The 21,476-nt window shown below is 36.8% G+C and overlaps 1 protein-coding gene across 5 annotated transcripts in view; it reads right to left on the bottom strand.

The window, feature by feature from the left end:
* Positions 1 to 571: 571 nt before the first annotated feature.
* The window catches only part of LOC131688806 (muscle calcium channel subunit alpha-1), a 1,302,489-nt gene continuing 1,281,584 nt past the window's right edge, over positions 572 to 21,476 (bottom strand). For all 5 annotated transcript variants that reach the window (XM_058973340.1, XM_058973339.1, XM_058973342.1 and 2 more), the window contains 3 exons: positions 1,076 to 1,372; positions 927 to 1,014; positions 572 to 715 (listed from right to left, as the gene is read on the bottom strand). In XM_058973340.1, the coding sequence (XP_058829323.1) occupies positions 587 to 715; positions 927 to 1,014; positions 1,076 to 1,372 (514 nt within the window). In that variant the 3' untranslated portion in view covers positions 572 to 586. The remainder of the gene's footprint in view (positions 716 to 926; positions 1,015 to 1,075; positions 1,373 to 21,476) is intronic.

The following is a 21,476-nucleotide window of genomic DNA, read 5'->3' on the forward strand; positions in this document are numbered from 1 at the left end:
TTTTTGATTTTGAGCTATTTTAAGACAACTAAGTATTTAACACAAAAAGTTCAATAACTTAGTAACGGCTGAGATTTCATGGTATGTGTAGAACGATTTTTTTCTCCAAATATGACAGTTAATCATCCCTCGAGAAATTCTTAACCATGAACCAAACATCCTGTATAACAAATATATTTCATGAAGAAAAAAACAATTCTTTTGATTCGGTTGTCCGAAATTATTCTGCACCCTACGGATAATCGAATCTGGCCTGTATTGCGTTTAGCTCCCCTGCACAGAAATTAAACAAAACTTCATTGAAACAATAAATATCCTTGTTACAAACACCAGTTCTGTGAACATTCGTTTAATTTATGTTGTTGAGCCTTACAATCTCAAATGTACAATCGTTTACAATCGATTAAACATCCATTCAAAACTAATGAACTAATGGTCTCTTTTTGTTATAATATGTTAATTTTCAAACTCAATAAAGTATCACTAATCTCTTTAAGTTAATATTAAAACGAAAAATATAAAATAAAACAAACTGTTTCGAACATGAGAAATAACACAAATAAAAATAAATCCAAACATTTAATACCTAAATCCAAAAATGTCCTACCTTATATAATTGAACTCCTATCACCGCGAACATAAATTGCAGTAGACATGTCACTAGAACAATATTTCCGATTGTCTTAACTGCTACTATTACACATTGAACTACATGCTGAGAAATGAAAGGAAATCAAAAAAAAATACTAATGCTTTGCATGTCCAGTTTTAGCCCAACTTATAAATCAAAGGTAATCAATCTACAAATTGAAATGTAACGTAAAGTAATAGTTCTAACGTACAATGATTAACCCCTGCACTTGGTATCAAATTTAATGAAAATGAAATTATTTACACAAATATAATAAATTTAAGGAAAACGTTACCTTCAGTCCTTTGGCACGATTAATTGCACGTAACGGTCTCAATACTCTTAGAACACGCAGAATTTTGATAACGGAAATCGCTCCAGAACTGCAAATATGCTAGGTTTAGTGATTATTAGTAAACGTTAGATTTATTGTGCATACAATACCTGAAGAACATTGATATTAGCGATACGCATACGACTAGTAAATCTAGTAAGTTAAACGCCGAACGACAGAATGCCCCATCATGTAACAGGAATCCATAAGAAATTAGTTTTAGCAACAGTTCAATAGTAAATACTGATGTAAAGAAATAATCAAAATAGTTCAAAATTTGATTTCGTTCTGAAGTAGCATTCAGTGGGTCTTCGGCTGCTAACATAGCAGAAGAAAACATAATGCAGACTAATATAATGTTTCCGAAGGTACTATGATTGCACAACCAGTGACAAAACATTCGAAACCTGTAAATAATGTAAAATATACTATCAATACGTTATCGATTACTATGAATATAACAGGGTAATAAACGAAAAACTATGTTAGAGAATTTACATTAAAGCACTATCCAATTTATTTTTTGAAGCAATTCTTATTATAGTTTTAGCTATGGCGTGGGATATAGTTATTCATAATCTAGAACCTTTTCTGCTTTTTTTTCTTTGCGAATATTTCCAATTAGTAAAAAATATCGATTAAATGTTGGAAACGAAAGTTTCCGTGATATAGGAGAACCCGAATAATTCAGAGCCCGTCGATTTCTCAGTAAATTGTAAAAAAATCCTGACTATCGTATATATTCGCGAAAGCGCCATTCTAAAACATTAATTTTGATAGCCGTATCTCATTCTTATAGATGTTTCATTTTTCTGCCATCCTTAAACAAAAACAGAAATCATTATAATGGCGAAATCGTGATTATAGTTTCAAATTAAAGTGAAAAGAATAACAGGTAAGTGTTTTGGAAAGCTTGAAACCCCTATTTAATGTAATGATTTTGATTGGCTCAGTGGCGTAGCCAGAAATTTGGTTTGGAGGGGGTTTTGACGAAAATCACAGATTTTTCAAAAATGTTGGCGGGTAAATTGATGACATTTAATATGTAGACCGGTATCGACTGGCTACTACCGTGTTCTACAGTAGTAGCGAAATGAGGTGGCGTGAGCGGGCATGGGCGCTATAACCCTACCTGTCGCAGGTGTCAATTATGTTGGGTAGCGGACTTCGCGACAGGTTAGATCAAGTTCAACGAGTGACCCAAAAACATAAACTTTACTAACAATCAAGGCGAAAAGGATGAGTTGAAAACTTCAAAACCGTTGCATTGGAGGAGCTTTGCTAGACGGGACAGAAGTTGTGGAAATGCGAGCATCGAGCGACGGCACGACAAACGAACTGGGTGAAATGCGCCAACGCGTGATCAAGTGGCAAGCGATCAGCGAAAGGATGTGTGTAGTGTGGATCAAAGGCCATTTATTCAACTAAAGCATTATCAATGTGCACTGACCTCATGAAGCAGAGAAAGATGCATTTTATACGCAGCTGGAGCATGTCTAAGACAGCTGCCTATGGCGGAATGTTAAGCTCGTCATCGGTGACATAAACACCGTGATAGGCCGGTGGCATTGTATAAACCGTTTATCGCACAAGATAGTCACACACCTTAAGGGCCGTGCATAAATGACGTACCGTAAACCGGGGTGACATTGATCACTTTTCACACATTTATTTCAAGTTTAATATTTTTAAACCATGTACTGATGTATGGAGAACAAGATTGGATGGTTTTACTTAAAATTGTCCGCTTACATCTATTTTTTCAAAAATGATTTCAAGTTGAAGTCCGTTTTCGTGTTTCGGGGTGACTTTGATAACCTGCATGTTCACCTACATTATGTTATTGATGTCAATGTTTTTCATTCAAATGTTTGTTTGAACTAATTCTGGAAAGATACTCATTGTTCAATAGATGTTAATTGGTATTATACGGAGATTTCAATGTACTGTAAAATTCGAGTAACCAAAATTCGTATAATTTGTGTCCAACTAGAATAAAAGATTCTGAAAACCTTTAAAACGGCTAAAATTGTTTTGTTTCAGTGTTTTATCAATGTACAAAAAGTTTTATCCATTTTAACACGTTGGAATATTGAACAATAAAAAAATGTTGCGAATTATAGCTTAAAATAATTTGAAATAATTGACAACTAGATTCACAAAAAGTGTAGTAAAAATAAACAAACTCTTACAACTAAATTTAGCATATCCCAATCTAAAGGAAAATAAAAACTCGCTTGCAATTTATTACTCTTGCTCAAATCTGATATTTATTTGTTTTATAAAAAATAGAAACTTTACGAAGCTTCGCAAAAATCGGGTAAAGTCAAATTTCGGTTTTTGTAGTTTTTGTACCCAAAAACCGAACAATATACTTAAAAAGTATAACAATTCAGTATTTTATAAGTTTAGAGTAAACATCATTTCAAATTGAAATGATTCGGTAGACTATTCTGGTTTAATAAGCGATCTACGAAAAAAGTTTCGAGTGATCAAACTCACCCCGATGATCAAAGTCACCCCGGTTTACGGTAGCATTTTGGGTGGTAGGGAGGGTATACCCAATTTGTGACGAAGTGTGACGAGGGGGATGGTAGGGTCTGAAGTTGTGCGACGTAGCATTAAGGTTGAAACCCATTGTTTAGAGAAAACAATTTAATGATCCTCCATTCTCAAGAGAAATAAATTTAAATTCAAACAAGTTACTTTTGATGTGGTTTTTCATGAGGTAAATTTTACGATTTGCGGAATTACAAGTTCGCAAAAATACGAAAAGATTTTGTATACGAATTTAACTTGCTACATTAGTTAGCTATTGTTCTATGCTATATTTCACCCTAAGGAGGAAAATTTGGTAAAAACCAAAATTTCTCACTAGGGTGATGCTGCTAACTAGTAGACTTAGTTTGGAAGCTGAATTAAATTTTCACTTCGGATTCAACCAAACAAAATTTAGTAATTTAGATGAACGTATGCTTCTTAGAATCATTGGCAGCTGTAGAATTGTGAACTGAGAGAACTTCTCTTCATGCTCCCCTTGACATATAAAATTCAGAACAAAACTATCAACACTATATTTGTCATGAAATGGGCTTACTTTGCACGCAATTTTCTGTTATAATGAAAATGTTGATGAAAGTAGGGTTCGTCGCGGTGCGGATGTGGGCGGTAAATGGATAGTCCCCACCGCAACCGCAAAAAATAATAAAACCGCACCGCTTACCGCAACCGCACTGTATTTACCGCACCGCACCGCGCGGTAATGCGGTAAATGCGGTAAAATTCATGTTTTTTTAAAATTTTGTTGAAAAATTATTTATTTATTTTGTATAAGCATGTATAATAAAATATTCTTATTTACAAGAAAATTAATTTTGATGAACTCCTCAGAATGTAACACCTATGAAAAAACTCAAATTTGCAAGTTTTATTAATAAAATGCCGTACATTTTGAGACGACTACTTTCGAATAAGGTAAAACATTCTCATTCCTCTAAATATTAGCATAGCGCTGAAGTCCTATAAAATTTAGCTGTATTACTGAAGTCCAATGAAATTAAGCATAATTATGCATACAAAAACGCTCTTCTGCAGCATATAATAGAAAAACTTTTAATTTTATTATCCTTCAGTTAATTGAAAAAAATGGAATAATGAAGTTGTATATTTTTTTCTTTCAATTTTTATATTTTCAATGACTTTACCACATGAAAATGAAATGAAGATTTTCGTATTTACATAGTAAAAATCACCTTTGACTCTGAAAATAAATTCACAAAAAAAAATTAAGGAAAAACACCAGTACTAATATATATTATTCTAATACAGTGATATAAACATGTTGAATTTCATCAACGTTGCCGTTGCCATATTTGACGAAAAAATCAGGAATTCATCTCATCTCAACCGGTATAGAGTTGTCGAATATTTAAAAAAACTGCAAAAGATATATGATTTACAGCATACAGCAGAAATGTTAATACAAATAGGGGATTTTAGGAACAAAATACCCCAAAACCCTAACTTCGTATTTTGCAAGAAACGGATGTATTCTTTTTCAAATACTGAGATTGCTCGCTTTAAAAATGTATGAGCTGTAATTTTCTAATGGCTAGTTCGAAAGTTCTAGCATTTTATTTATTTTTTTAAAAGATTTTTTCGTAATGCCAATGGCAAAAACTTCAATTGAAATTTGTAGGGGTCAAAATTTGTCCAAACTATGCGAAATTTGGCATCTGGGCTAACTTCGACACTTGCCACAATATAAAGGAAGGCTTTGAGAATTACAAAAAAATCGCAATACCCTACACTCTAAAAACACTAACTTCGAAAGCTTTACTTTAAAAAAGTTACAAAAACTTAATTGAAAAATATTAGTTGTCAATTTGGTAGAAAATATTCCCAGTTGGACGAACAATGAACATACGCGAAAAAAAGTTATGTACTTTTTGAGAAAGTCTTATAAAACCGACTGTAGAAAAATTAATTGTTTACACAGAAATCAAAAAAGATAGAAATACGATGTTGAAAAATGAATGATAGGGTAATCAGCCTAATTTGGGCCCCTCCTTATTTTGGACGCTTTCCAGATATTTGTCTCCTTTACTGCCAATTCCTCCAAATTCGTTTGGTTTGATGAAGATAATTACATTCTTTGGGTTGTTTTGAAGTCGCAGTATTATTAGTTTATCTTTAAGTTCTCCAAATTAATCGAAATGTACAATTGAGAAAATATCATCAAAAACGATGCATAATTCTACAATTGCCTAGAGGAATCGCGAGAAATGAGACACTTTTAAATTGAATTTATACAATACAATTCACTTGTTTTTCAATGATTGGATTGTGCGTTTTATGTATTTGAAAAGTTTCGTTTGTAAATTGTTACTTTGAAGTATAAAGTCTTCAAAATATGTCGTAAAAATAATGGTTCCAATTTATATTGGACACAGCTTATAGATTTTATTTCTTAGTAACAGTAACAAATACAAATACAAATACATAACCAAAATGTAGAAAATCAAGTAGCGATAGGTCGAATACAGATTATATTCGGATTTCTTTTCAAATCATTGTCAAGTATAAGGAAATTAGAGCAATCAAATGTTTATTATGTTTCTCTATTGTTGGGTAATAAAAAAAGTCGAACGTTCTGACAGAGAGATTTTTCTAAAAATGACATTGCAAAGCATTCGTTAAGAAAATAAATCTTGTTGCGTCCTTCTGAAACGGTAAAAGTCATAGTTTAAATTCACTTTTTAATGCAGACTGCAGACTTTATCAATTATTTTTTGAAGAGCGGTTGCGGTAATACCGCGCGGTAAAAGCTCATTTACCGCACCGCAACCGCGGGAAAAAGTGTCTTACCGCACCGCAGATTTTGCGGTGCGGGTGCGGTGCGTTATTTACGAGGGGGAGGTTAGAGTTTTGTGATTAAATGCTACGAGGAGGGAGGGAGGGGTCAAAAATCGCCGAAAAAGATACGTCTTTTGTGTACGGCCCCTTATAAATAATGTGCAGAAATTCTCACCACCGATTGTTAAGTGATTGATAAACATAGCATAAGCATAAGCATAAGAGATCGCCCGTAGTTGCTACTCCGTTATTGACCAGAACCAAATTAGGTTGCAAAATGTTCATTGGAACAACATGCTTGGGAATAACATGATGAACCACATTGTACAATCTATTCTGATCCCTGCATGCTGATCAATACCGACGCCGGCCACGTCCGAATGCAGATCTTCTGGGAAAGGAAGGAATGTTAGTCCGATACATGTTGCTACTAGAGACCGAGGAATCCTCTGCATCTCCACATGTATCACGGGAATGGGAGAGTTGTTAGTAAGTGTGTCAATAGCGTTATCATGTAATAATTGCTCTGGGCAGCCGGCTGCCGAGAATTTGGGAAATTTAACATTTGTTGTATTAATACGATTAGCAAAATAAGCAACTTAAACTCCGGATAGCGGGCTATAAGGAGCACTGCTTGTATTTCTTAATAATATTCAATCACGCGACGACGTTTTTCTTGGTTTCTATCGTGTCGGTGTTGATTTTACCCGGCGATCGCTTGAATAAAATGAGGAATCTTATACAGAAGGTTCATCAGACTCTTTCATAGGTGTCGCGAAGTTGGTGTTCTAGGATTCGCTCCATGCAAGCGATGCGACATGTACATAGTTTATTAGGTAGCAGTTTAGTAAGTTTTCGAGAACACGATCGCTCGAAAAAGAAGATCTTGTTTAGTTTTTGGTCCTTTTTAAACTCTGGGTAGCCGGCTACCGAGAGTATCCTATGTTTTCTAAACAAAAGCAATTACAACTCCTTACAGCCGATCGTGGGAGTATTGCTTAGAAAAGTTAATCTTATCTGCGTAATGGGCCGGATCACTATTTATTGCGACATTATTTAGACTAATTTCGCTATACCTTCTCCACGATATATGTTTGGGTTGCAAACTACCGAGTGATAACACGTTATACAGACAAAGAGTTATGATAGCTCGAGATGCTATAAATCAACGAAAGTATTTCCTATTTCTAATATCGGATTGCTTGTGAAATACACGTATACGAACGATTTTATCGAACATTAAAGGAAAATACAGAGGATCGTTAACCTGATGCACGGGCTTGTTACCAATAACGGAACTTGAAATTAGATTCATTAAAACAGACGATTTTCAGTACGTATTGACCCGCGATCATCAAATTAAAGTCTTATTTGAGCTTATTTCCCAACAACTATTCATTTTTACGGTATTGTTTTCTCCGCTAGATCTGTTCGCACCCTCTCATTCTGCTACTATTGGCAGAAGGCTGATAGCACCCAGTCGTCGCCGGTCTAAGGACCAAATGCCATCAATAGACTTAGACTCGCGTGGAGGCATGAGATAGAATTTAAAGCTAACCAAGGAACATGACAGCAAAACACTTATTCTTCGTGCTGACATAACTGAAAGTAATTGCTTACCGGTCCCCGATCCCTCTCGCGAATTGTCAATTCTCAAACCTTATACATGATTGAAGTCATCATTACACTCAAATAAGGCCATGTGTTTTCCGTAAGCACATTGAGTGCTCTTTGGATCAGTTCCCCCGTTGGTAAAACAAAACCTAAACAAACATAGAAATTAGTTTGCTTAGTCCAAAGAAAAGTTTGCCGACCGGCAGATACGTGTTTCCTTACAGTGCCATCACATCAACGAACACCCAAAATTTACATTCGACAAAATATCTGCAATCCCGAATATTAAAGAATCAAAACCTCTACTCATTCGCAAAAAATAAGAATGTAAAAAACAGTTGAATATCCAAGGTTCATTTCCAAAGATAGCACCGCCTATGAAACACCCAATAAAAAAATAGGTGACAAGGGACGTGGACGAAATTAGCTGAGCACCGACCGGCGGGTTTGCCACCTATTTTTCGGGCGAAGAATTTTGGGGCGACGCCTGGTAGTCGTTAGTCGCTGGTGAAACGCCAATTATTGGATTATTATTGCCGTATGTTTTTCACTTTCCGGATTGAATTTTTTTCTCTGAAGAACCATTTTTCACTATTTTTAGAATTTACACTGTGTTTCTAAATGTGCACTTTTCCTTGCATCGGGAATCGACGGCCCGTATCGCGAGGAAAAGATATTTTTTCATTTGCCGGAATTCGATTTTCACAAACTGTCACCACTCGCGTCAGTCAAAAATATGCCGAAAATGCTTTTATAAGCCACTTCACTCTGCATAATCGTTAAATTGCACCCTTATTGACACTTTCGATAACCGGGAGGTGGTAAACAGCGCCGAAAATGATGAAAATTAGCCGACTCGAAGGGAGCTCTACAAGAGTCAACCGCTCGCGACGAAGATACACACTCCTGTTAAGTGATTGATAAACATAGTATGATGAACACCTAAATAGCGAAGCAGTAGACGACACTTTTTAACCCAGTATGTCCTCGTATGTATGGCCAACCAAAAGCCCACAAGCTATCCCTGCGACCAGTGGTACCCAACATTACAACCCCGACGTACGCATTAGCAAGATACATAGCGACTATTTTACAGAGTTCTTTCACCGGCCAATACAACGCAATAGACTCCAAAACTTTTTGCCATTACGTTAACACAATGCAAGTACCACCCAACCACATTCTAGTCTCCTTCGATGTAGTGTCACTATTCACCAACATACCAAAAAGCTTGGTCCTACATGACATTATCGTGATATGGGACCAAATACGGTTACACAGTGATCAATCATAATCTATTTTTGGAAATAACTGAATTCTGCATGAAGCCAGCTTCTTCTGCTACAAAGGCCAGTTTTTTCGTCAAATTTTCGGCACCGCCATGGGGAGCCCACTGTCTCCGATAATAGCCGATACTGTGATGGAAAATTTGACCGCAAATATAGCAGCTACACTCAATATCCCAACTAAATATATACGTAAGTATGTTGACGACCTAATTCTTATCCTCCCGAAGGATCAAGTTCCAAATGTCCTTAACACGTTCAACCAATACAGTTCACACATCCAGTTTACACAAGAAACTGAAGTAAATGGCAAACTACCATTTCTAGATATCCTAGTAGTCAGAATGGACGATAGCACGATGAAAACAGACGGGTATGTTAAATCAATTGCATCAGGCAGACTGCTTAATTATCATTCATTTCATCCACTTGATCAAAAACTGGAAATTATAACTAATTTCATAAATCGAATACGAGAGTTTAGCACAATTAGAAGCACAGAGGAACAAAACACCGTCATTCTGGAACACCTACTCTGCAATAATTAGCCGAAATCGTTAATAAATCGGATCATTCACCAACGTGTAGGAAACACAACATTAACACGACCAATGAAGCCGACCGTTTACAAATAAATCCCATATATTCAGAGTCTAACACCTGCGTTAAAGAAGATCCTGAAATGCAATAATCCCGACCTAGGTATAGCAACAAGCAATCACCACAAAGTCCAATAGCTTTACAATAAAACGAAAGACCTCATACCAGATGATCAAAAGAGCAACATTGTTTACAAAATAACATGCAAAGGCTGTGACAGCTGCTATGTAGGTATAACCAGCAACAAACTAAAAACACGCATGTACGGACACCAGACACACATTAATCTGTTAGAGAACAAACTGCAAAACGGTTACCAATACGAAGACTTAGAAATTCAACAACTGAAAGAAAAAACAGCACTTATACAACATTGCATAGACTACCAGCACCGATTTAATATCCACAAGCCGTGTATCATTGATCGCTCCTTCAAAGCATCTCCGTTACCAATACTCGAGATGTGTCAAATCGCCACCACTCCAAAAACAGTCAACTACCGTACTGACACAGACAACTTAAGTTGCTCATACGCCATTCTGTTTCACTCAATTAAGAGAGTGATAAACTTCCCAAAATCCTCTGAAAATGAGAACCATCAACCAAGTCAACCATCACCAATACCCAGAAATAACATCAGTCCCCGTATCTATGGCCACCAATGTGTATAGCTAGAAGAATTCATCTAGTATTTAGTCTAAAAATTTAAAAACCAATGACTGCTGAAAAAACAAACCGTGACGAGCTCTATCAATAGATTCCGTAAGTCTAGATCAACATTCGAGACTAATACTAATTAAACGACATGTGGTTAGAACCTATCGAATATTTAGCGACGACAGACGAAATCGCACCCTTTCACTACCGACTTTCTCCTTATGCAATACGAAACTTTACTTTGTCGATGTTAATCCAGTAAGTCTACTGTTAAAATTTTTTGTCGTAATAATTGTCTAAGGTGTATTTTTATATAATAAAAGGCCCTGAAGAAGATCCAACCCTCGGATCGAAACGTTGGCGTAGGTTAAAAAGTATCGACGCTATAGTATTGACTGCACAGCCGAAACATTTCCTTCTTGAGTTAAAATTCACTGTGGAAACTAAATCTAAAAATGTTTAACCCTCTAGTGCCCAATTTTTTTTTGGTTTGAAAAAACTTTTGGAGCTGGGCTTCGTGATGAGAAAAACGAAAATAATGTTGAAAATTCTTGAAAGTAATGGATTTTGATTTTTCATTAAAGCCTTAAAATAAGTAGGCCGCCTAGAGGCGGTGTTGGGCACCTGGGCGAATAAAAAACTTTTTTTTCTTCTAGTTACTTTAACATAAGCGAATACAGATGGTTGCTTATATTTTGGACTCCATCAGAACGCAAAATACCTAAACTGTAAGGAGTATTTCTCTAGTGCTTTGGTTGTTTAATCATTGACTTCTAATTTAGAGTAGGGGAGTCCTAGGTCTGCTGGCGATGGTTTCACTTATCATGTTTTATGTTTTTAATTTAAGAAGATCGTGTAAAAGTGCATGTGTTGCATAAAAGAGCGGACTGTTGGCTGCATTACAGAATTTTAAATATGTGACGCGGAAATCTCACCAATTTACGACTATACGCACAATGATGCAACCTGGCCACTTTTGATGCACTATGTATTTTACCACTTTTGATTATAAAGTATGGATCGCGTTAGATGTGTTTTGAATAAAACTGCAAATCAATCGATACTTGTTATTATTTTTCAGCCTCAATGCTCCCGCATTTTAATTTCGGCGCACACTTTGTATTCAAAAGCTTAATTTTCGAAATTCTTCAGGTGAAATTCCGAAGTAAACAAACAAAAAGAAAATTTTTGCTTGTGATTACGTATATTACATATACGGCCAAGGAAGCGAATCTAATTAAAAAATCTAGTCATTCGTGGAATAGCTTTGAACTCGCCCTAGATAACAAAAATGCTGAAATTTAAAAACTTTGCCTACGGTAATGAGCCTATTTTTGCTCTAACCATGTAAAACCGTTGGATAGAGCGGCGTTAGCCATCTTTGTTCAACGTATTGGTTCAAATGGCGATTTTTGATATCATAGCAAAGATATTGGTGCCAATTTATACGTATTGTATCAATTGTATTCCGAGTAATTAATGCAATTGTGAGGCACCCTTCCTAATACGACTCAAGTAGGCTCTTTATTCTAATACGCTCGAAAACTGAATATCACTTACAACGTGTACGAAACAGAATTTAATGCAACATAAACACATTGGAGAATGGATTAAACAGTACTTGAAGTGCAGAACTAGGGACAGCGCCATATATCTAATACAAAAGGAGAAAGAAAAATTCTACCACCTAGCCCCAGGCTCCACTAAATACTATTAAATGATAAGAATATCCATATTCTAACAGCAACATTCACCTAAAGTTTTTAAAACATACCTATTTTCAGCTAAAATTGTACATAATGCTAGTTTCAGTACGATAAGTAATCACTAAAGACTGAAAAAAAAATCGCTCAGGTGCCCAACACCGCCTCTAGGCGGCAAAGTATTTTACCAAAAAACCTAAACTTCCGAATTATTCCACTAAACCAATCCACACTAACAGGCTACCCAAAAATATTTTTTTTAGTTATTGAAATTTCGAAAAATAGTTAAAATTTGTTTAATGAAGATTACCACTAAACAATTTTTTTTTCGCGTTTTCCTCGAATTATCAACTTTGAGCTTCAATTGGCTTTGGCAGAAAGCTACGAATATTCAAATAATATGTGTGTATGAAAGGTGTGAGCGTTGGAAAGAAATGCTATTGCGGATGACAACATACAATCATGTTTTAGTAGTTTTATTTAGATTTTTGTATAGACCGCCTAGAGGCGGTGTTCGGAACTAGAGGGTTAAAAGACTAAAAAGTAATGGATGAAGTTTTTTGTACCTACATATGATGCTAATCATAACAAATAACAAAATGGTAATTTTTCACTAATGAACGTTTCCCACTATTGCATTTGATGTGTTTCCCTTATTTTACCAAACATGGCCAACCTACCTCAGCCTTGGGGTTGGTTGGCCGATTTTTCACACTGCAACTTTTTCCCTGACTTTTGTTCATGAATGAATAAATTCTCAAGGGTTGTGCCTTCATGATAGCTTAAAATATTTATCAAAAAGGAACCAGAATGAGTACAGAAATTCCAAAAGCAAAACTCTGCCAACCAGTCCCGGTCTCCTCTATTCCCTTATTGAAAAGTTTTCAAGTTTCGCCTGAAATGGGAATTTCTTGTGTGACGAATCCAGTTTATATTTCCGGAACCATATAACCAATCTATACGAAATTTTACAGCAGCCTATGTGGTAATATGCCTTTCATTATTTTTTAGATTTGTCAAGCATATGTAGACAAGATAGAAGGGTATTTAGAGGGATTCCACAAGAAACCGGCCGACCACAAAATATGACCATCGTCAATTCTAACGAAACTTTGAAGTTGAGTTCGGTTTTTTAAAAGGCTTAGATTTTTCTACGTGCATTAATTTAAAATTTTGTTTGTTCGATTACTGTACTCTATACAGAAAAACTTTCTGAGAACAAGTTACAGGGAATGAATATTTATGCACGAAAAAAAAAATTCGTTGAAAAAAATGTTGCGTCATTTTTCATAAAAACAAAAATTTGCGTTGAAAATTTAAATTGCAAAAAAACTCATTTTTTCTATTTTTTTATATTTTGTAAACGAAAACCTAAAGAAAAACCCTTTTAATCCATCTAACAGTGTGATGATACATTTCTTATAACTCTTATAGCTTTCTTCGGGTATTATATTGATGGAGAACATTTAGAACTTTAGAATCGCTCAAATTAGCATAGGACAATATCAGTGCAAGAAATCTCAAAGGTTAAACCAATTTAATGGAAAAGCGGAAAAATGACCCATAAAATAGAAATACAAACGAATTATTGCTAATGCTCCATTAATAACATATATAAATTCTTCAATCAATGCATTGTGTAGGGAAAACTGAATTTTCCTAAAGAGGTTATATATGTTGTGCTGAGTCAAAAAAAATCGAAAAACAAATTTTCGAATGGATTTGAAGTTCATACTCAATAGCGTTTACTCAAATTCCCAACGCGGATGAGAACTAAGCACTGAAATTTAAGCTCTTGATATCTGGCTACCTCTGAAGTACACACGCATGCATAGTTCAAACTTTTTATTTCGATATTGACTTTTTCTAGAAATGACTTCCCAGTAGTATCTTTGATCTGAATTATTTTCCTTTATCCTAATGCCAAAGAACAAATAAAAAACTCTCGAAATCCGTTAGGGAAAATCATTATCATTACTGGGACTTTCTTTTTCACGAAACTTTTCGATAACCTTCCGTCACTTTTATTAAAAATTTTCAAATGCTTTATAATTTACATAATCTTATTAGGATTCTAATTTAGGAACAGTTGTTTAAGAAACTTTTGTAATATTGTGTAGGAAAAGCTGAAAATTTATGAATTTTCTCTATCTGTGACATATAAACCCTTAAGTATATCGATTAATTTAGGATACCCTTTTAACATAAACTATCGCACGAATGGGAATACGTTCGCCGAATTTTGGAAGAAGTCGATAAACTAACAACTACAAATTGGTGTAGTTCGATGCAATTGAAAGAAAATATCCTTAGAAAATGGTGTATTTTAGGCTGACAAAATGGAGACGTTGACTAAATCGCGATATTTTTTCTTCTTCATAATAAACAGAAGCTGTTGAAATATTCTTCCCTTCCCTTGATGTAGTGTAATAACTATTTCTGATTATTTAATATAGTCTTCTAGCGTAAAAATTAAAAAAAACAATGATTTTTTTTGTTTTTTGCATATTTGCATCTTTAAGATAAGGAAAACATGGTCAAGAAAGGATTTACTCATATTTAGCCTTGTTTGTCTGCTAGAGCCCATCAAACATATTTTCATATGAGGCTAATAAAATTGGGCGGTTGATCAAATCGGGTATTCAATGGATTATAACAAATAGGCAGTACTCGAAGAAGTTTTATGTGGACGAGTGTAGAATGATTTTGTTTCTACTTACTTGGAGTCAGCGACGTAGTCACAAATTCGGTTTGGTGGGCATTTGGTGAAAATCTAACTTACTGTCCAAATGGCATAATTACGAAAACGCCATCTTTGAAGTTTTAAAATTATGGAGAATCAGTTTTTCAAAAAATTGTAACAGAGTTCCTGTCTTTAGCGAATTTGTTGAAACTTTCATTTAAAACAACTTTATTGTAGGCACGAATAGTACGTATATGGAGTATAGCGTGTTATAAAATGATATGTACGAAGTGTTCCTTAATCTTGTATTTTCTTAAATAACTATCTATTGTGAGCTTCACAAACTCCATCTGGATAAAATGTAAATTTTATCGTTTATAAACAATAGAAGATATCATAAACAGTAAAATCATAATAATTTAATTTAAAATTAAATAGAAATAGCCTAAAACATATTAATACCTTGAACACATGGAGCCTTCATGTCTTCAACAAAGTGCTTTGTAATAATAATAATGAGGATATTACGCCAAAATAATGTTATCAAATGATGTGCTGTTTAACGTTTGTAAAATTCATCGAAGACACTAACCCGGGGAAATTGGCGTAACGGAAAACGCCATTTTTCATAAATTCCCCTACTTTTTGAAGGTAGTTTTCTCGTTATTAATTATATAACGTTTTCATCTCAACTCGACGCATTCCAAAAATAAAAACATTTTCAGCAAATGTTGGAAGTTATGCAATTTTTCGATGAGCAGTTCTAAGTTTCATAGACATTAAAGTAATTCAAGTTTCGCTTCCTATTGAGTAGTTTATGTCGTTTCTGCTTACATTATATGATAGGGTGCGCTTTTCCATATTTTAAACATCTTGCGGCAATATACATGAAACTAGAGCTTCTTTATGACGACACATAGACGTCCGTACCATAAAATATCCTCATCCCAGTAAATTACATTCGGAATGAGATTTGGAATATGGGCTGATTTATGATGGAATTCCAACCGAAGGCAACAACCCATCCTGAATGAATCGGTTTTCGAATCGGTTGTTACATTTGCGCTTAAATTCTAAAAGAAAACATTCCGATTGCGATGAACAGGGAATCTGCTGTCAAAATGAGTGAAACAGAGAGTTGTGAGAGAAAGAGTTTCAACTTTTCTTGGTGGAAACCAATGAGTAAAATGTATGGGCGCAGTTTTTTTTTGGTTTTATATGAAAATTTTCAAGTAAGTATCTAAATAAACTTCTACAAACTGTTTCCATATTTTTACATTTCTTATAAAAGAAATGTATAGAATTCGCTCAAACTTTCAAGATTTTTTCCGAGGCCCGGAGGGCCGAGTCTTATATACCAATCGACTCAGCTCGACGATTTGGGACAATGTCTGTGTGTGTATGTAACGGACAAATTCTCATTCGTGTTTCTCAGCAATGGCTGAACCGATCTTATCCAAACTAATTTTAAATTAAAGAACTAAAAAACAGTAAAAACGCTATTAATTTGTTTTTGATTCTGATGTTTTGTTTCCAAGATATGAATGTTTGAATGCGTAAAAGTGGCGTTTTTTGCAGTTTTTTTGAATTATCTGCCGAAATTGACAATATAGATTTATTTATATGTAATATGTTTTTAGACAGCTTCAACGAATACCTTTCGAACAACCTATAGATTGTTGAAATCGGACTATTATCAAAAGAGATATTTAACATTAAATGCGGACGAAAGATTTTTATCATTCCCCATTGCCAGAAATATGATCAAAAACATGTAATCTTTTTTTTCAATTCGTTTATTTGATAAGACAGGTTTGCGTTAGCTTAAAGGTGCCAATTTTGTTTTGTTTTACATTTTAAATTACTTAAAACTAGGGGATTACATATTGATTTTTGAAATTAAACTAAGGCGCATTTATAGCTATACATATACACAAGGGGGTAATATAATTTTCGTAAGATTAGGGGGTCATTTAGTTTTTATGGCAATATGGTTTGACATTTTTAGCAATGAGATTATTGGAGCAAATAATGTTTAACTAAGGGGGAAAATTTTTACGACTATCTTAAAAGTAGAAATAATTAGAGGGCGTGATTAAATTTTGTAAAGATTCGGAGACATTAATTAGAGTTATTTTATGTGGTAGTAGAGTTGGGCATTTTCAACGAGATCATATAATATAATAGTTAAAACTAGAAAAGGCAAGAAGAGCTAAATGCTTCATGAAGATATTTGGGGGGGGGGGGAGGGGTGTTACTTCTGTGTATAAGAGTCAGGGGAAGTAGGGTGGACAAACATGGCAGGGGGAGGACATTATTTCAGTTTCAGACTTCGGGAGATCAACGGATGGATTACAGAATCAGGGTGGCCTTCATCAGGAAGAATCATGTACTGGGACGCCGGGTGGTCGTTCTCAAGATGGCGATTTCGTAGTGCGGCTCAGATGTTGATCGGCTACATTTCGAGTTGTGCGTGTGATGTTCGTGCTTTAGGTCCCGTGTTTGTTGGCTCATTCGACAGGGATGTTTTGTGTCGCCTTGGAGTCGCATCAAACCATCGTGGGTGTATGGTACAGGTGGAAGAGAGCGTTTCTGAGAATGATAAGGAAAAAGGGGCAGTTAAAGTTGGATATTGATGGTTTTTATAAAGGTGTATATAAGGGACATATAGAGGACATCGCGGCTTGCCAACACATCTCGAACCGGGACGTTGGGTGGTCTTCCTCGGGCCCGGAGGGTGTCCATAAGCTGAGACCTGGCGGAACTGTACTCGGTGCACGCCCAGACTATGTGCTTTATATCGTGATAACCGTCGCCACAAGCGCAGATACCACTCTCCACGAGCCCAATATGTCGGAGATGTGCATCCAGCGTGTAATGGTTCGCCATGAGTCGGGACATCACACGAATGAAGTCACGACCCACATCCATCCCCTTGAACCAAGGTTTCGTCGATACCTTAGGGACTATCGAATGTAGCCACCTTCCTAGCTCCCCATTGCTCCACGAGGTTTGCCAACTTTCGAGGGTTCTCTGATGAGTAATACTGAAAAATTCGTGGAAGCAAATTGGTCTTTCAAAAACGTCACCTTCAATGGCACCCACCTTAGCTAAGAAGTCCGCCTTCTCATTGCCCGGAATGGAGCAATGAGAAGGGACCCACACCAAGGTAATCTGGAAAGATTTGTCAGATAAAGCACTCAGTAGCTCCCGTATTTTCTCCAAAAAATACGAGGAATGCTTTCCATCTTTCATCGAGCGAATAGCGTCAATAGAACTCAGACTATCCGAGACGATGAAGTAATGGTCTGCGGGTAATGTGTCAATGACTCCAAGGGTATACTGAATAGCTGCTAGTTCTGCGGCGTAAACTGAAGCAGGGTCACTGAGTTTGTAGGAGGTGGTGAACTTTTGATTGAAAATACCAAAGCCAGTGGACCCTTCGAGGTTTGATCCGTCAGTATAAAACATCTTAGAACAGTCGACTTCTCGGAATTTATTATAAAAAATATTTGGAACCACTTGTGGGCGTATGTGGTGCGGAATTCCAATAATCTCATCTTTCATGGATGTGTCGAAGAAAACAGTAGATTCAGAAGTATTTATGAAATGCACACGGTTGGGATTGTAAGAAGAAGGATTAATATTTTGCGCCATGTAGTCAAAGTACAGGGACATAAAACGGGTCTGAGAATTGAGCTCTACAAGCCTTTCGAAATTTTCAATCACCAACGTGTTCAAGATATCGCATCGAATGAGCAATCGATATGAGAGTTCCCAAAATCGATTTTTCAGCGGGAGAACGCCCGACAGGACTTCGAGACTCATCGTATGGGTCGACTGCATGCACCCTAAAGCGATACGCAAACAACGATACTGAATTCTTTCGAGTTTGATGAAATGTATGTTCGCGGCGGATCGAAAGCAGAAGCATCCGTATTCCAGTACCAACAGTATCGTTGTTTGATACAACCTAATTAGGTCTCCTGGGTGGGCACCCCACCACGTTCCGGTTATTGTACGAAGAAAGTTGATCCTTTGTTGGCATTTCTGTTTCAGATACCGAATATGGCATCCCCAAGTACTTTTCGAACCAGACCGCTAGATATTTTACTGTGAAGACCTGAGTTATAGTTTGACCCATTAATAGAAGCTGTAATTGTGTTGGTTCACGCTTCTTAGAAAATACAACTAGCTCAGTTTTCTCCGTGGAGAATTCGATACCCAGCTTAATAGCCCATGCACACAAATTGTCCAAGGTATTCTGTAATGGTCCTTATAGATCGACAGCTTTGGGTCCCGTAACAGACATCACGCCATCGTCTGCAAGTTGTCTTAACGCGCAGGAATTGTCAAGACATTCATCAATGTTGTTGACGTAGAAATTGTATAACAGGGGGCTTAGACATGAGCCCTGGGGAAGGCCCATGTAGCTAAATCGTGATGTCGATAAGTCACCATGCGAAAAATGCATGTGCTTTTCCTACAACAAGTTTAGTAAAAAGTTGTTTAAAGTCTCTGAAAGACCATGCTAGTACAGCTTCTCTGAAAGAATGTTGATAGAAACTGAATCAAAAGCCCCCTTTGTATCTAGGAACACTGATGCCATCTGCTCTTTACTAGCGTCTGACAGTAAGCCATTTGCTTCGACCCAATTGTCGAGGCGGGATAGGATCATTTTCTCGAACAACTTCCGGATACAAGATAGCATTGCGATCGGTCGATACGAATTGTGGTCGGAGGCTGGTTTTCCTGGCGATGACCTTGGCGATGTATGGCGATGACCTTCACTTGCCTCCAATCGTGTGGGACAATGTTAGCCTCAAGAAACTTATTAAATAAGTTCAACAAGCGTCTCTTGGCAGAGTCTGGCAGATTCTTCAACAAGTTGAATTTGATTCTGTCTGGCCCTGGAGCTTTATTGTTACACGACAAGAGAGCAAGTGAGAACTCCACCATCGAAAAAGGTGTTTCGTTCGCGTTATCGTGACGGGACGCGGCGTGGTAGATCTTATGTGCCGGGGCGGAATCCGGACAAACCTTCTTGGCGAAATCGAATATCCAACGGTTTGAATATTCCACGCTTTCATTAGTACTGTTTCGATTTCGCATACGTCGGGATGTTCCCCAAAGAGTGCTCATCGATGTTTCTCTCGTTAATCCGTCGACGAACCGGCGCCAATAACCGCGTTTTTTTGGCTTTCATCAAACTCTTCATTCGCTTGTCTAACGTCGCGTACTGTCGAAAACTAGCGGGTAACCCGTCGTTCCGGAAGATCTTAAATGCGGCGGCCTTCTCTGCGTACACGTCTGAGCACTCTTTATCCCACCAGGGATTGGGAGAATGTTTTTGTATGTTCGCGCCGGGTACTGACTTAGTCTGAGCTTGATTCGCGCTGTCGAGAATGAAGCCAGCCAAAAAGCTGTACTCTTCCTCCGGAGGAAGTTCTTGAGTAGATTCGGTGTTGTCGGATATCGCGGCAGCATAGCTCTTCCAATCGATATTTCGTGTGAGGTCATACGAAATATTAATTGTTTCCAATGGCCTTGAGCCGTTATTGATTGAGACTACGATCGGCAGATGGTCGCTACCGTGGGGATCAGGGATTACCTTCCACGCGCATTCTAACTTTAGCGAGGTCGAGCAAAGGGATAAATCTAATGCGCTTGGGCGCGCTGGTGGGGGAGGAATCCGTGTCATTTCACCCGTGTTTAGAATTGTCATGTTGAAGTTGTCGCAAATATTGTGAATTAAAGAGGAACGGTTATCATCATAAAGGCAACCCCATTCCGTACCGTGAGAGTTAAAGTCGCCTAAAACTAGTCGCGGTGCAGGCAGGGATTCTATGATGTCATGTAGCCGGCGATGCCCAATCGCGGTGTTGGGGGGAATATATATGGAAGCTATGCAAAGATCTTTGCCTTTGGTTGTTACTTGACAAGCGACAACTTCAATACCTGTTATCGAGGGAAGGTTAATTCTGTAGAAGGAATAGCGCTTTTTGATCCCCAAAAGCACTCCTCCATAGGGGGTGTCTCGATCCAGGCGAATAATATTAAAGTCGTGGAAGTTGAGATCTATGTCGGAAGTTAACCAAGTTTCACATAATGCAAATGCATCGCAACTCAAATTATTTATTAAAATTTTGAAGGAATCGATTTTAGGGACGATACTTCTGCAATTCCACTATAGAACAGTGATCAAATCCGTGATCTCGTTCGATGAGTTAGCCATCGAAGGATACAATCGCTGAAAGTAGGGGCAATTTAGCAGTCAACTGCTTCAAAAATGTTCTTACTGTAGGGAGAAAAGCTAACATAAGACTTTTAATAGGATCAGTTATATTGAAAGTTTTTATTATCCAGTCCACAATGTCCGAGAGTTTGATAATTCCAGTGCCGCGATTATTCTCGAACTGAAACAGAGGAACACTTGGGATTTTTGATGTTCCGGGAAGTGCTGGGAACTCCTTCTCTGAGTTTAATCCTCCGAGACCAGGAGCTAATTGCTTCGGTTTGGTTGCAACACTTCCAATAGATGTGACTTTCGGAGTCCCGTCAAGGGATACCTTCTGGCCTTTACAACGAACTTTAGGAGAGGAAATCCTCTTCC

This window comes from Topomyia yanbarensis, chromosome 3, assembly GCF_030247195.1.
Source record: "Topomyia yanbarensis strain Yona2022 chromosome 3, ASM3024719v1, whole genome shotgun sequence".
Classification (NCBI taxonomy): Eukaryota; Metazoa; Arthropoda; class Insecta; order Diptera; family Culicidae; genus Topomyia; species Topomyia yanbarensis.